General features: G+C 41.5%; 1 protein-coding gene across 1 annotated transcript in view; it reads right to left on the reverse strand.

Moving 5' to 3' along the window:
- The window catches only part of LOC144792094 (putative cation-transporting ATPase 13A4), a 506631-nt gene that overhangs the window by 282448 nt on the left and 210022 nt on the right, over positions 1-14161 (reverse strand). The window contains 1 exon segment of the mRNA XM_078666960.1: positions 6099-6160. Coding sequence (XP_078523086.1) covers positions 6099-6160 — 62 coding nt within the window.

A 14161-nucleotide genomic window follows, 5' to 3' on the forward strand; every position in this document is an offset into this window, starting at 1 on the left:
TCCCATACAATACCATCTGATGCAGTGCCTCTATTTATTGACAAATACTCCCCAATCCATTGCATCATATGTTGAATATAAACCTCATCCTCCAAAAGCACTCTTTCAAACGTCCATCTTGTACCCCCCCTAGAACTCAACTTGGCAGTGTAATTTAAAATTAACGGATTATGATCAGACAGTAAGCGTGGCATCCTCTCAATCTGAGATTTAGATAAACAGTTACTTGATATCAAGAAGTAATCTAGCCTTACACTGACCCTATGTGGGGCAGAATAATATGTAAATCCCTTGTCTTGCGGGTTTAAACTATCCCATAGATCTATTAAGGCATTGTTCTTAGCCAAAGAGCAAATTGCTCGGAAAACTCTTTTCTTCCTACCTTTATATGTTGTATAAAATCCTGTATAAGATCCTGCCCTTAATCCTAATCCCCCTGCACCATTGATATTAAAGTCACCTCCAAGAATAATACAAGGTCCCCATGCAGCTAGCTCTATGTCCAGGTATTAAAAAGTTTCAGGATCATCCCCTGTAGAACCATAGATAGAGCCTAAAGTTATCCTTTCCCCCCCAACCATACACTCTACCAATGCCCATCTCCCCCAAACATCCTCTAATTTCTTCCTCGTGACAATATCCCTGCGCCTTGATAGTATTGCCACCCCCCTATTTCTAGATCCTTGTCTCGAGAAAGCTAAGGTTACGAACCCCAGTTGTTCCAATAAATATATTTCAGATGCCATAATGTGTGTTTCTTGTAAAAGTAAAAAATCAACTCTCGTATTTTTTAACAAAAGAGATACCTTCTGCCTCTTCTGCCTATCATTCAGGCCGCATATATTCCATGTCATTATTCGTACAGCCATTAATAAACATCAAGCACATATCCAATCCTTTTTAGCCATTTCAAATCAAATGCTTGTTTCAACAAATATAGCCTCCACCTTTTCTTATTGTTTATTTTCCTTTGATTTCTTTGCTTTTTTATATATAGTTTTTCCGTACTGTGCCTCTTACCCCCAAACCCTTCCCCCCCTGAGAGCCCCCCGTCTATCCCTCCCCCCCTACTGGCAAATAGGTCCATGAGACCTATATGTGGCGACTGTGACCCCCAAGGGTGGCGCACTCTCTCTCCCATCTCCATTTCCCCTATACCACCCATAAAGCACACCACTATCCCCTTCATTACCCCCCTGCACTACCCTTCTTCATGTGTTTTTCCCTCGGACTCTTGAATATATCAGTCTCGTAGTCCTCTTTTCAGATTCTATTATTTAAATTTTCTGGTTTCCATGAGAAATCAAAGCCACTGTACCATCCTGAGTTCTGTTTTCTCTCAACCACACCAGGTATTCTTGGGCCTTTATCTCCGAGTAAAATACTTTAAATTGTCCATTTTTAACTACCTTTAGTCTACTAGGAAACATCAAATATGCCTCATATCCTAATTTTTGAAATGGAGTTATTAACTCTCTCATCCTCCATCTCCTCTCAACTGTTGTGTGGCAGAAATCAGGCCTCGCAAAAAATTCGACATCTTTATATCTGCATTTAGCCTGGGGTTTTGCCTTTGCCATGATTTCTTCCCTTAGTAAATAGTTCCCAACACATATAAGTATTGCCCTAGGTTTAGCAGACATATTGCCCTTACTCTGTACAAACGGGAATCTATGTGCACGTTGTATTTCACTTTCCCAGTTCCAACCTGTTATATCCGGCAGTGCACCTCTAAGCAATTCAATTACATATGCCCTCACGTCTTGGCCCTCCTTCCCCTCTGCCGCACCCAGTAATCGTATGTTATTTCTTCTCTGTCTATTCTCAAAATCCTCGAGTTTCCACAACACATCTGGCGTAGTTTTTTCTTGATCTTGTTTAAAATCTTGCCACTTGTTAACCTCATCTTCCAAATTTCCGGTTCTCTCCTCAACTTCAGTAACCCTCCCCACAAGGTCTGTATATAGTTTATTAACTTTCCTTAGAGAGCCTTGTATCTTCTTACTCTCTTGTCTCGCTCTGCGGCTCTCCACTCTAGCCTCCACTTGAATCTGTTTCAACATAGAGTACATTGTTTCAAATCCAAGCGGGTCTTGGCCTTGACCTGGAGTCTGCCTCTGTGGCATATCTTGAGCTGGTGCAATACCCGTTGTCTCTTGGTACAACTGTGATGTCGCAGAGTAGTCCCAATCAAGTCTTTTTACAACCTTTACTTGACTTACACCACTTTTAGATCTACTCCTCCTTTTTCTCGCTAGGGTCTTTGATATACGTCTGGAGGGGGGTTTATGAGCTGTTTCTTCCCTCAATTCCGAACTATCTGAGAGATCAGATTCTAATCCGGATGGGTGTAGTTCCACTTCAACATCAGTATCAGAATCTTTTGAGGCATTAGTTGACTCTGAGCTTGAGCCAAGTTCAGTCCCTCCCACCGCTCCTTCTTCCTCTTCATCACCGCCCTCATTAACCACTTGGCTGCTATGCGTTTTCCCCCCCGGTGCTGGGATTGCCCATTTTCCATTATTCATGACGAGCTGGGCTCGTCATGAGCGTGCGAGGAGGCTACACCATGACGAGCCCAGCTCGTCATGAGCGTGGAAGGGGTTAAGTGAAAAGAAACAATCGTCACTTGGTGAACCTGGGTGTATAGGAGACTGTAAATTAACACTCCTAGGATTAGAGACCAAAACCAATACCGGTTTATCAATCTGTGACCCTGTTGATATGGTCGTTATCACCCCCATTTTGTCTTGTTCCTCTATCCCAATAGTTTCTTCTACAAGGATCGTATCATTATTCACTTGTATTGTAGCTCCTAACTCCTCCATACCCTCTAATACTAACTCTGCATTATAGTGTACCTCCCCGTCCCCCAGCGTTACCTGCATTATCTGCATTTGTTTTGTCTCCATGTTAACCAAGGTCTGGATGGAAGCAGGAACAGTCTCCTAATCCTGTATCTGTTCCCCTTCATTACCCAGCACAACATCTGACCGTTCTAGCAGAATTGTCCGCTGAGTATTCATTACTTCTTTTCAGATTTAACACTTTGGAACACATACCTGTGTGTACTACCTTGGCTCCATATAAATCCTGCAACAGTGGATTCAGGTATGACATGGTGCTTTTAAGAGTGTGAGCTTTTCATTTCCTGGCACATATGGTTTCAATATTCCCTTCTGTCGCTACTATAGATCACCCTACGGATTCGGCCAGTTCCCACACACCCAGCGGTACAGACCTGCCGGGTTGGAATTATCACCGTCACCTCGGTGAGTGTCGCTTCACGATATACAATGCCCCGATCATCATTTTACCTTTTTTACTTGACCGGACTGGACAGTTGTGGTCTGTATCATGAGTACTGATACCTCCTTCCAATTGTATCCCTTTCAGATTACGCCGCCTTGCTTACACCAGCACAGGTCTTGTTGTGTGCCTAGTTTTCCTTGATTCTTACACCTGGTGGTCCTGCTCCCTTACTGTGGTCCTAAATCTTATCTCCCCGCACGACCATCCTTTTCTTGTGCCTTGTTCCCTGATACTCTAGTACTCTGTACTTTTGTCACCCCGCACTCTAGTTAGTTCCTCTTGAGGTATTTCTTTGTTCCATTCAGTACTGTGAATAACCCATGTGATTATTAGCACACTACCAACAGTCACTTCTTGTCCTTATTATTGTCAATGATATCTAGATTAAATTCTCCAAATATACTGTCAATCAAGGCTCTGAAACTAGGCATTGTCATTTTTACTGCCAGCAATTTGTAAACATAGCACTCTGAGTCACTGTGCACGGCGCCATTTAAATTTATTTTGGTTTAGGCGCGGATATTTCCACCTTCCCTTTTTCACCTATGAAACGGTTTGGTTGATTTTTAGGGTTTCCACTTTTAATGGGTGATATGCACCAATGTCATCTGATAGAGGAGTTTGCATCCTCTCCTGTTACCATCACCCCGTATGTTGTGTTCACGCCACTTTTGTATCATTCCCAGCCCTGAAGAGTTGGGGTCCACCTTACCCTGACGAAACACGTGTCAGCTGGTTGTTTTATGCTGATTGATTGACAAACCAAGGAAAATAAATGGAAACAAGAAAACTCCTCTGCAATTTTTATTTAATAGATTTTTCCCATGGACTTACATTCAGTGAATTGTTCTAATTACTCTTGTATGTGAGTGCCCAGGGCTTGGTAGTACAATAATTGAAAATATAAATCATAGGAACATCTACCATTGTGCCTTATTCAGTCACGCATCCCGTACAGGCTTTATTGAATCTCTGGCGTGTGTCTCTGTTGAATGGCCGGTTAGTGATGGTTTTACTTGAAGGTGCTGATTTTTTGTCCTGGCTGATAATTTCTGCCTTCTTTGGAAACCCAGGGCTTCATTCAGGGCAGAACAGCAAGGCTTCTTGCTGCACTGCCCTGCATAAAAAGAAAAGGGCAGTGATGTGCTGTATCTATGAAATATGGCACATTCCGGTCCTCTTTTACTGCGCTGGTGCACAAATGGCTGCCTTGCGGCAAGATATAAGGGTGTCCGCGTTGTAGGAATGATTGTTTCTGTGTAGGAAGGGACAAACAATGGAGGTCTTTTCCTGTTTCTATGTGTGCTGCAGAATGCATCACAGATAGAAAGAGGAAAAGAAAGGAAAAATAAAGTTATTTGTCCTTGTTAATCTGTCCCTAAGGAGATAAGTGAGGCATTTTGACACACTCCCTGAGCTACGCTCTGTTGTAAATCTGGGAATGTGTCAGAATCCATATGCGTTGCGTGGGAGCACCCACCGCAACGCCCATGACACGCCACCATGACGAAGTGAGGCAAAGCAGCGAATTATGCAGCATTACTTTACTGCATATCTATGAAGCTATGAAAAGGCACACAGGGTGGCTTTGTATTGCCTCATAGATATGGGTATACTGTTTGCATCTGTGGAGCGTCAACAAAGTGATGCTCCAGCAATGCACACGGCTTGTAAATAAGTGCCACACTTTGGATTCTGTTTGAAATGGTCTCCTGAAGATCTTTTTTTGAATGAGGCACTCTACTGCAATAGAGAATACATCATATTGTTGGGCTGAGTGGGAGAGGGAACACTCTATAGAGAGCTCGGTTTGATTTACCATGGCATGCTAGCTTATACTTTGAGAAATGAAAAAAACAGAGATAAAGTGGAAGGTAAAAGTATTCCTGCTGTTGAGAAACAGGGACAGCCACTAAGCCCCTTAGTACATGCTTCAAGGACAGGTTCTAAGTACAGTGAAGAAATGCTTTCTAGAAAGACCCCCAGGCACCAATGGACATTGGACTGTAATGGACAGCCAGCTTTGCCTGCTGGAAAACATTATCCCTTGAAATGTGAGTACTAGAAGTTGAAAAGGTCCTATAACATGAAGAAAACTGATCACTGGTTACATATTCCCTGTTTACCAGCTGTGTATATGTATATAATAACATATGTGAACCTGTGCAAGCTTTACTGAGGCCCCTGCAACTTTACTGAAACAAACTTAACTTTACAGCTTTTTCAATGAATTTGGTTTAGGAACATATTAGGGTTCAGCATTTTAAAAAAAACTTTAAATACTCATTGCAAATCTACATCTTAGAGATATTTATGTGCCTGTATAGGCTTGAAAGGACAACAACAGCAACCTTGGTGTCCTTCTGACCCTGCATGCATTGTACAAACAACATGGCTGTAACACTGTGAGTTAATATCATAGCAGAAAAACAGGTGGCTCGATGGTGGTGGGGATGGTAGGTATGTGTACAAAGAGGCTGAATTAAGAAACTGTTGCAAATCTATGACTTTGTAAAGGGACAGAGATACATAGGGGCCAACAAGGAGCTGTTTTACTAGTCAAGATTGCTCAATACCAGATTGTTAAGCATGGATGTGGCATTCTGGACAACTTTTCTTTATCAGCCTGAACTTTGTATTGTACCTGAAAGCCTGATGTGAGGTGCCAATACTGCCTTTAACTTAGTACATTGATAACACATATTCAGTTCTCATTGCCATTATCTGCATGGACAAACATGTACCCTTTGAATGCAGGTGTCAATTTAATTATTTCCCAGTCATACCTTTGCCCCTTGCATGGAATCAGCCCCCAGAGGTCCAGGCCTTCTTCTGTTAGGGTGCCAGTCTAGGTTTAAATGGACATCAGCACATGAAAAACAGCAACAACTCATTATAAAGTCACCATGTAATTGTGGTATGATGTATTCAAGCCTCAAACAAATAAAATGCATTAACTTCCGAATTACAATGTATTCATTGACCATTTAAGGAAGACAGTGTATGGAGTGCTCTAAAGGCTTGGCTGCACCAGTCCTCATCTTTAAAAGGCCTCCTCCTGCACCACCCTTAAAGAGCTCAAGTCAAACGCATAGGACACTTTCAGGATGGTGGGATACTGAGGGATTCTGGCGGTGTGGTAGAACTCAAGTGTAGTTCTGTGAATTCTCTTAGGCAGCTAGCAACTCAGACAGACAGGCACTGTAGGCGAGATATTGCTGTATATACAGAAGACCCTCAAACCATGACGGGGGCTCAACTGGTAGATTGAGGAGATCATCAGTTGGTGGCCTCCTGAGGAGAGCCTCAAATGATGGCAGAGGGTTTGAAAGCCCAGTATCTTTGTACCTCCAACCTGCCTGCCTGACACCACTGTCACCGTGGAGACCTGGGGAGAGCCGGGGATGCCTGTTGCTGTTCTTGCTGACCGGAGGCCCGAAACCACGATTCCAAGCAACCCTTGTGGCGCTCCATTCCGCGTACTGTCACGAGCTCGCCAGGAGGCGCTCAAAAGGGGCACTGGCCTCCCGAGAGGCTGGACGCTCGCGGACCTGCCCGGGCAAAGCCCGGGCCAAGGGCTGGCCTGTCTGAACCCGTCAGAGACAGGAAAAGGCTGGGCTGGGCCATCCCCCTGAAAAGCGTGGATCCTATTTTTCGTTTCTGCAAAACTCTGCAACCTATTGAAGACCCAAGGTACTGTGTTAACATATTGAGAACACCTGGTTTGTTGAATTCATCAAGTAGTGTTAGAATGGAAAAACGTAAGGGGGTTGCTGGCACGTTAGACGCTTTCTTGGTTAGGGCAGAGTCACTTCTAACCCATGAAATCCAACTGACTGAGCGATGCCTTTCCTTGGACCCATCTACATTGCAGAGACATTTAATACCCGGTACTCCTTCACCTGCACTGGGGGTTACTGTTCAAGAGAGTGTGTCCAGCACTGTGACAAGTGTCCCACTTACCCCTTCGCCACCTCTCTCAGAAGAGCCTTAAACTCTCCAGTAGTATCGAGCAGAGCTACTAAGACTAGAGACTCAAAAAATGTGGGGACTGGAAAAACCAAGGCCCTTTCAGATAAAGGAGAGCGGGGGGTTGGGATAAGAAAAACTAAGGATAAGGGTGGCAATGGTGGTAAGGTCGATCAAGGTAAAGCCTGTGCTAATTGTAACCATAATGGTACTCCTTCCCCTGCGAAAACCACTTCAGTTGGCACACAAACCAAGATGATCCCGCCTTTACTAGCATCAAACGTTATTAACACCAAGGGAGTCATGACCGGGTAATGTGCAGGGTTAAATGACCAAGGGCTGGGAGCACCTCTAGCTTGTGGCCGTGATTTGCTTGAAAAAAATGTTGCTTTACTTTGGGGAAAAATTAGCCTTCTAAAGTCTGCAATAAAAACCTTAAGCTGCACTAATGTGGGTTACCAACTGCCTAGATTGGAAAGGGATGATACAAGGTTAATGGTGGGTAGTCGCCCATCGCTTATGCATGATGGGAAAATTGCCAAAAATTATGTGAATAGCCCCACTCCTAACAATAGGGAAAACATTGCTTGGGGGCATTATCTGAAGGACTGAATCTGGCAGGTTTGCAGGGTCCTCAAAGTGGAAGCCTAACACCTCAAGTCGGGGGAGAAGGTGTGAGTGCCCCTGTTGGGAGCCCGAGAGACGAGGCACCCAGCGGCACTTCGGTTTCTAATATGAAGCTACTACTTCTTCCTCCGGCTTTGTGTCCTTATGTTTTGATTTTGGCTGTGGTCACTGCACTAAGGGTTGGGTAGAAAGAGAAATGGAATGACTTAAGGAATAAAACTGTAGACTGGTTGACGAAAAATAGAACTTTCATCCTTCGGACATTGAGGAGTTTCTAATGGTTCGTAGGGTAGGGTGGATAGGGCAATCTACTAAGAGCATAAGGGGTGACTGCATTGTGGTTAATTTCCGTAGGCCAAAGATGGTTCATTATCTTTTACATCACCGTGATTCAAATTCTTCCCCTAACACTGGGATCAGTGAACTCCCTCTAGGACAAAGTTATTAGATTTCCACCAATTATGACATCTAATAGGTTTCAAGCATTGTCAGATTTGGATTTCCTGGACTGACAATTACATAAAGTCCAGCAGGGAAGGATAATGTTAACTGTCCCCAAAGATTTGGGACCTAGAGTTACTGATAAGGTAGCTGCAGGAACTCACACCAGTATTATAACTGCCCCTAGTGATTTGGGACCTATAGTTACTGACAAGGTAGCCGTAGGAACTCTCACTAGTATTCTAAAAAGAGAGCCAGGAAAGCAAAGCATGAATATCTGCCAAAGGGATCAGATAGGCAACTTTAATAATAATAGTCAGAATGACACAGTGTGTAGGAACTCTGAAGGAATATTGATATACAGGGCAGACACAAGTAGTCTGCACACTGAGACAGATCCAATAGCTCAGTGTAGCGAGGAGGATTTCATAATTGGTAATTTTACCTGTAACTTTGTTAATGACTGTGAGGAAGTCCCAAGATTAGAAAATGAAGCTGAGGGAATAAACTGTGATCAAAATATGGAAGAATGTAAAACAGAGATAAAACTGATTTCATGGAACATTGCAGGGATAAGGAGAAACCTAAGAGATGCAGCATGGCAGGATTATATTGGATACTGCGAAATAGTCCTATTCCAAGAAACTTGGGCCTTGGAAAGCCTTCACAGCGTACGTCATAAAACCTTTAGTATAGCTGCTATTCCCTCAGTAAGAGGAAGGCCCTCAGGAGGTCTTTTATTTGGATAAAAACTACTCTAGGTGTCGATATTAAGCAAATTGACTCCCCTTGCCAAGATATCTTGGGAATACAGTTTTTAGCATGTGATAAAAGGGAAGTCTACATTTTTAACATATATAGTAGACCGAAAGTAGCAAGTAGGGAATCTGAAGTTATTGAACATCTGGATCAACTTTTAACCATGGTTAACCAGAGTACTTTGATAATTGTGGGGGGTGACTTCAACCGCAAATTTGAACCTGTGGTTGGATTTTTAAATATTTTTGAGGATGAGGACTCGGCCAATACCATTCCACAACTGGACAGTAGCCCGGTATTATCTTGCACATGTGCCGTTGCACAGTTGTTAAGGCTGGTCTCAGGCCACGGTCTACATGGCTGTAATGGGTGATTGCCTTCTGATATTCACACAGGGTAGATTTAAAAGCTGTGTAGACTATATATTGGTATCCATCCCCTTCTGGCCCATGGTATGTGACCTAGTAATTGAGGATAGAACAGAGAGTGATCACTATCTATTATGTCTGACACTTGCAGCCTCCTTCTTTCAGTTGAGCTCTCTAAAGGAAAAGCGATTCCAGTTCTAGTCCAATTGGGCCATTATTAACGAATAATCGTAGAGCACTTAGATGGCCCTTGGTAATGGGAAATGAAATGACGAATAAAAAGATCTATGATATTTATGTAGAAATAGTTTCCCAGTACGTAAACCTACCAATATCAGAGATTCCAACTATGGAGATGCATGACAGACTGATGGAAGAATTAGGACCAATACTAAGTAAGGCTCCAAAGGAATCCAAAAAAGGAATTTCTGAGGTAGCCACATTACGGATCCCATGGTATAATAATGAATGCTGTGATGCAAAAAAAGATTTAATCCAGGCAACAAATGTCAAAGATATACCAACCCTAAGGGATAAAACGATCTGTTACAAGAGGGTACTAACCCAGGCTAGAAAGAACTGGGCAGATAACATTTCTACTAAGCTAATTATTGGAGGCAAAACAAATGATCAATCAACCTTTTGACGTTTGATATCTAAGGGTAATAAAAAGGGAAAATGTAACAAGGACCTTTCCTTAGATGCAAACACCTGGGTAACCCATTTTTCACAACTCTATTCATCCTCTAACAATGATTCTGATTATAATCAAGAAGACTATGAAATTTGTCCAAAGAGTGCCCCATTATATTTCAGAAGGAAGTAAACTATACTAGCATTAGACGCAGTAAAAGCAGGCAAGGCACCTAGACCAGACAAGATACCAGGTGACATATGGAGGCATGAAAAAGAGGTTTGGCCTCCTTATATTATTCTTGTATGTAATTCAGTTGCAGCAGGTGCACTGATTTCTGAAATGTGGAGGGGCAGAGATTGCATCTATTTTTAAAAAGGGTTACCGCCATGACCTGCCGCATTATTGACTGATTAGTTTAATTGATGTTTTACAAAAGATATATGCACATCAACTTTTAAATAAACTGAGACACTGGATTGAGGAGTATAGTATTTTATCCAACTATCAGGCAGGATTTAGAGTCAAAACTAGCACAATTGACCAGGTTTTTTGATTTCTTTGTATAATTTGGAAGTATATCACAGTTAAGAAAGCCCATTTGTATATTGCCTTTGTGGACCTTAAGGCAGCCTTTGAACTCATCCCCAGAAACCTCCTGTGGAAATCACTAAGAGAACAGGGTGTTCCTTGGGAAATCCTCGTGCAGATCATAAGACTACATGAGTATAACTTTGCAAGGGTTCGATGGGGTCTAAATGGTGAACTTACAGATCGCATACAAGTAAAAAGGGGGGTAAGGCAGGGATGTGTGTTGGCCCCTACCTTATTTTCAATGTATGTTAATGACATCCCTGAATATTTCTTGAGCTGTGAACATGATTCTCTCCAAGTTAGGGGGGGGTGCCAGTACCGGCAATTTTATTCGCCGATGATACAATTTTAATATCACAAACCCCCAAAGGTCTGCAAAGCCAATTAAATACTTTCAAAATTTACTGTGAAACTAAGGGCTTGGAAATAAATTCTACCAAAACGAACTATATGGCAGTTAATCCACACAAATCTTTTTAATAAACTTAACTGTCAAAAATGAGAAAATAGAATATGTGCTACATTTTAATGACTTGGTCATTACATTGGATTCTAAAATGAATTGGAGATCAAAGTTGAAAAAACAAAACTATATTAATCCAAAACTCAGTACCAATAATAAGGAAGCATGAGAATAGTTTGTAAAAAGCGTCTCGCCTGCACTTGAGTTAAATAAATATAGGGTGCAATCTGCATGCCTTTATGGGGCTGAACTGTGGGGCCAGGTAACAAAGAATACTTTTATGGTGGTCGAGAATAAATTCTTTAGGAAACTGCCAAGCTTACCTATGCGTACACCATTACTGCCAGTAGTGATGGATTTAAATATCCGTCGCACTGATGTGCAGGCAATTTTACGGCTACTACTGTTTTGGGTCCGCCTGTGGTCAACAGATGAACTTGTTCATTATAGAGAAGGCCTGGAGGAAGTTTTTAGAATTAAAAATGGTACAAGGCTGCCATGGTTAAACCATGTTCGTGATTGGTTTTATAAACTAAGACTAAAGCACTTCTGGGACGACCTTCGGGGATTGCCGATGGGCTCAAAAAAACTGTTGAAACAGACTTTTTAGGCTTTTAATCAAGATACTTCATCCCACAGCCTAAAAATAGGCATTTTATCTACAAGGTTTCTTTTGATAAAACCACATGGGAAATTTGAGTCCTTTTTTAGATGAGGTACAACCACAGCTTGCTAAACCTCTTTATCTGAAATTCCGCTACGGTGTTCTACAGATAAATGCAAATACAGTAAAATGGGCACGTAGCGATGGGGATGTAAGCAATGGTTGTTGTGCTATTTGCCACACAGGTGCAAAAGAGAACAAAGTGCATGTGTTATTCTCCTGCCCAGCTTATATATATTCCAGGAAGAAATGGATTAAACCCATTTGTCAGCTTCTGGGCATTCGATCCTGTTATGAAGCGGCAAGAATACTGTGATCAGATACGACACAAGCAGTAGTTTTTAGTGTGAGTAGATACCTCTTTGGGGTTGACTTAACAAGAAAGAGAATAGGACTGAAATTATAGAAATTTGTAGGAACCTGTGTGTTTTATTTGAATTCATACTTAGCCTTATACTTTGCTGGTTTTGCACGAGAGGGGCAATTCCCTATTATGTATTATCTGAGGTGTATGCCATGGAACCTTGCATATTTTTGGCAGAGCCATTGATATATTAGATCATAATATGTACTTGTTGTATGAATGTATGAATTTAATTATTGTTAAAATGCCATCCTATTAATACATGTATCTATTGACTGGATTTTATTTATATTTATTGGTCTTTTTAATATTTAAGAAAGGTCTAGTATTGGGACATTGATTCTTAACAAATGCATATCTGTCAGGTGGGGTACCCTTTGAAAATTATATGATGTCTTTTATATCAATTGAATGAAATCCTTTATGTATTTTTGAATCGAAATAAAGATCATTGACATTGAATAATAAAAGCACTTCATGTAGTGAGGTACTGAAGAAATTATCAGGTGAGAACGGAGAGCTAAATTAGAACTCTAGGTAGATCCTTTGGTGATGGGATAGTGAAGAAAACCACAGGTTGTTGCATACAGAAGAGCACGGAAGACCCTTAGGTGGGGAGTTGAAGGGAACTTTAGGCAACAGGATATTGAGAACCTCAGGTGATTGGGTATAGAGAAGACCATCAGGAAGCGGAATATTAAGGACGCTGATGTCTGGGAATATTGAGAAGTTCCCCAGGTGGTGCACGAATGAAGAGAACTTAAGATGAGGTAATACAGAGGAGACCCACATCTGGGAGTATCCTCAAAAGGGCTTCAAATCCATTGAGGCTGAAAAAACCCTGAGGTGGTCTGGTATCAAGGAAATTTAAAAGTAGTGAAATATTTAACATGAGCCTCATTACAGTTCATTTGTCTCCACTGTGTGTCATCTCCTTTAGAGTCAAACAGTTAAAGTGCACTGAGTGTTGTATTCTGGGATGTTTGACAATTCATGTGTGTGCCATGGTCCACATTTTTAGCATCAAACAATGGAAACCGCCATTCCACAAAAATCCTAAAAATGATGTTTGTGCAAATGCCATCCTGCATCATTATATTACATCTCATGAGGTGGAGTAGAGTTTAAGCAGTCAGTAAAGTGTGTCAGCGGAGCCGTCACCTCCTGTCATGAGCAGCGTATCCACTGTGCCTAGTTAGAGTATCATCTTTCTCTTCAATTATGTTTTCATGTAGTGTGTGGGTATGTTGAATAAAAGTATTTAAACAGATGCTTCCAAACATTTGCATATTTCATTACACCTTCAATACAACACATTGAAAATATCATTATGACCATTACAAATGCATTTACTAGCTAATACTATCCACTTGCAAACTTGTATCCCCTGGACATGGCTGATTGATACAACATCTACATGTAATTTCATGGTTACTCAGTGCCTTATATTATGAGTAGTATCTTTACGTAGTATCTTTAAGACTACCTTTATTTTTATGTGTGGATCCACCGCCACAAGCCCACAGATTCCACAATCATAAAGAAAATACTGGCAATATTCCTTTGTAAATTGCAAAAAATTGTAAACTCACACAAAAGTGTAAGTTTGACTTTGTGAATCAGTCCCAAATTGTTATAGTTATGCTTAAAATATCTTTTTTGAGAAAGTCAAAACACCAAAAAGGACTCAGGATTGCAGGGATAGCATTACAATGGTTGCAGTGATATCGACAACCATAGAACACACTCACACAGATAATGACTAAGACACATTGTATTCCTAGAACACACAAACACAGCTGTGGTCATATTACACACACAGTGAAACACATAAATGCACACACTTCAAACACTGAATACAACATAAAGGACACACACACCAGGTATGCATGTATGCATATACAAACCACACACACAGACATGCACCATGAACATAAACATATTTCTCCTTGCTGCCTATTTCTCT

The sequence above is a fragment of the Lissotriton helveticus genome, chromosome 11 (genome assembly GCF_964261635.1).
Source record: "Lissotriton helveticus chromosome 11, aLisHel1.1, whole genome shotgun sequence".
NCBI classification, from domain to species: Eukaryota; Metazoa; Chordata; class Amphibia; order Caudata; family Salamandridae; genus Lissotriton; species Lissotriton helveticus.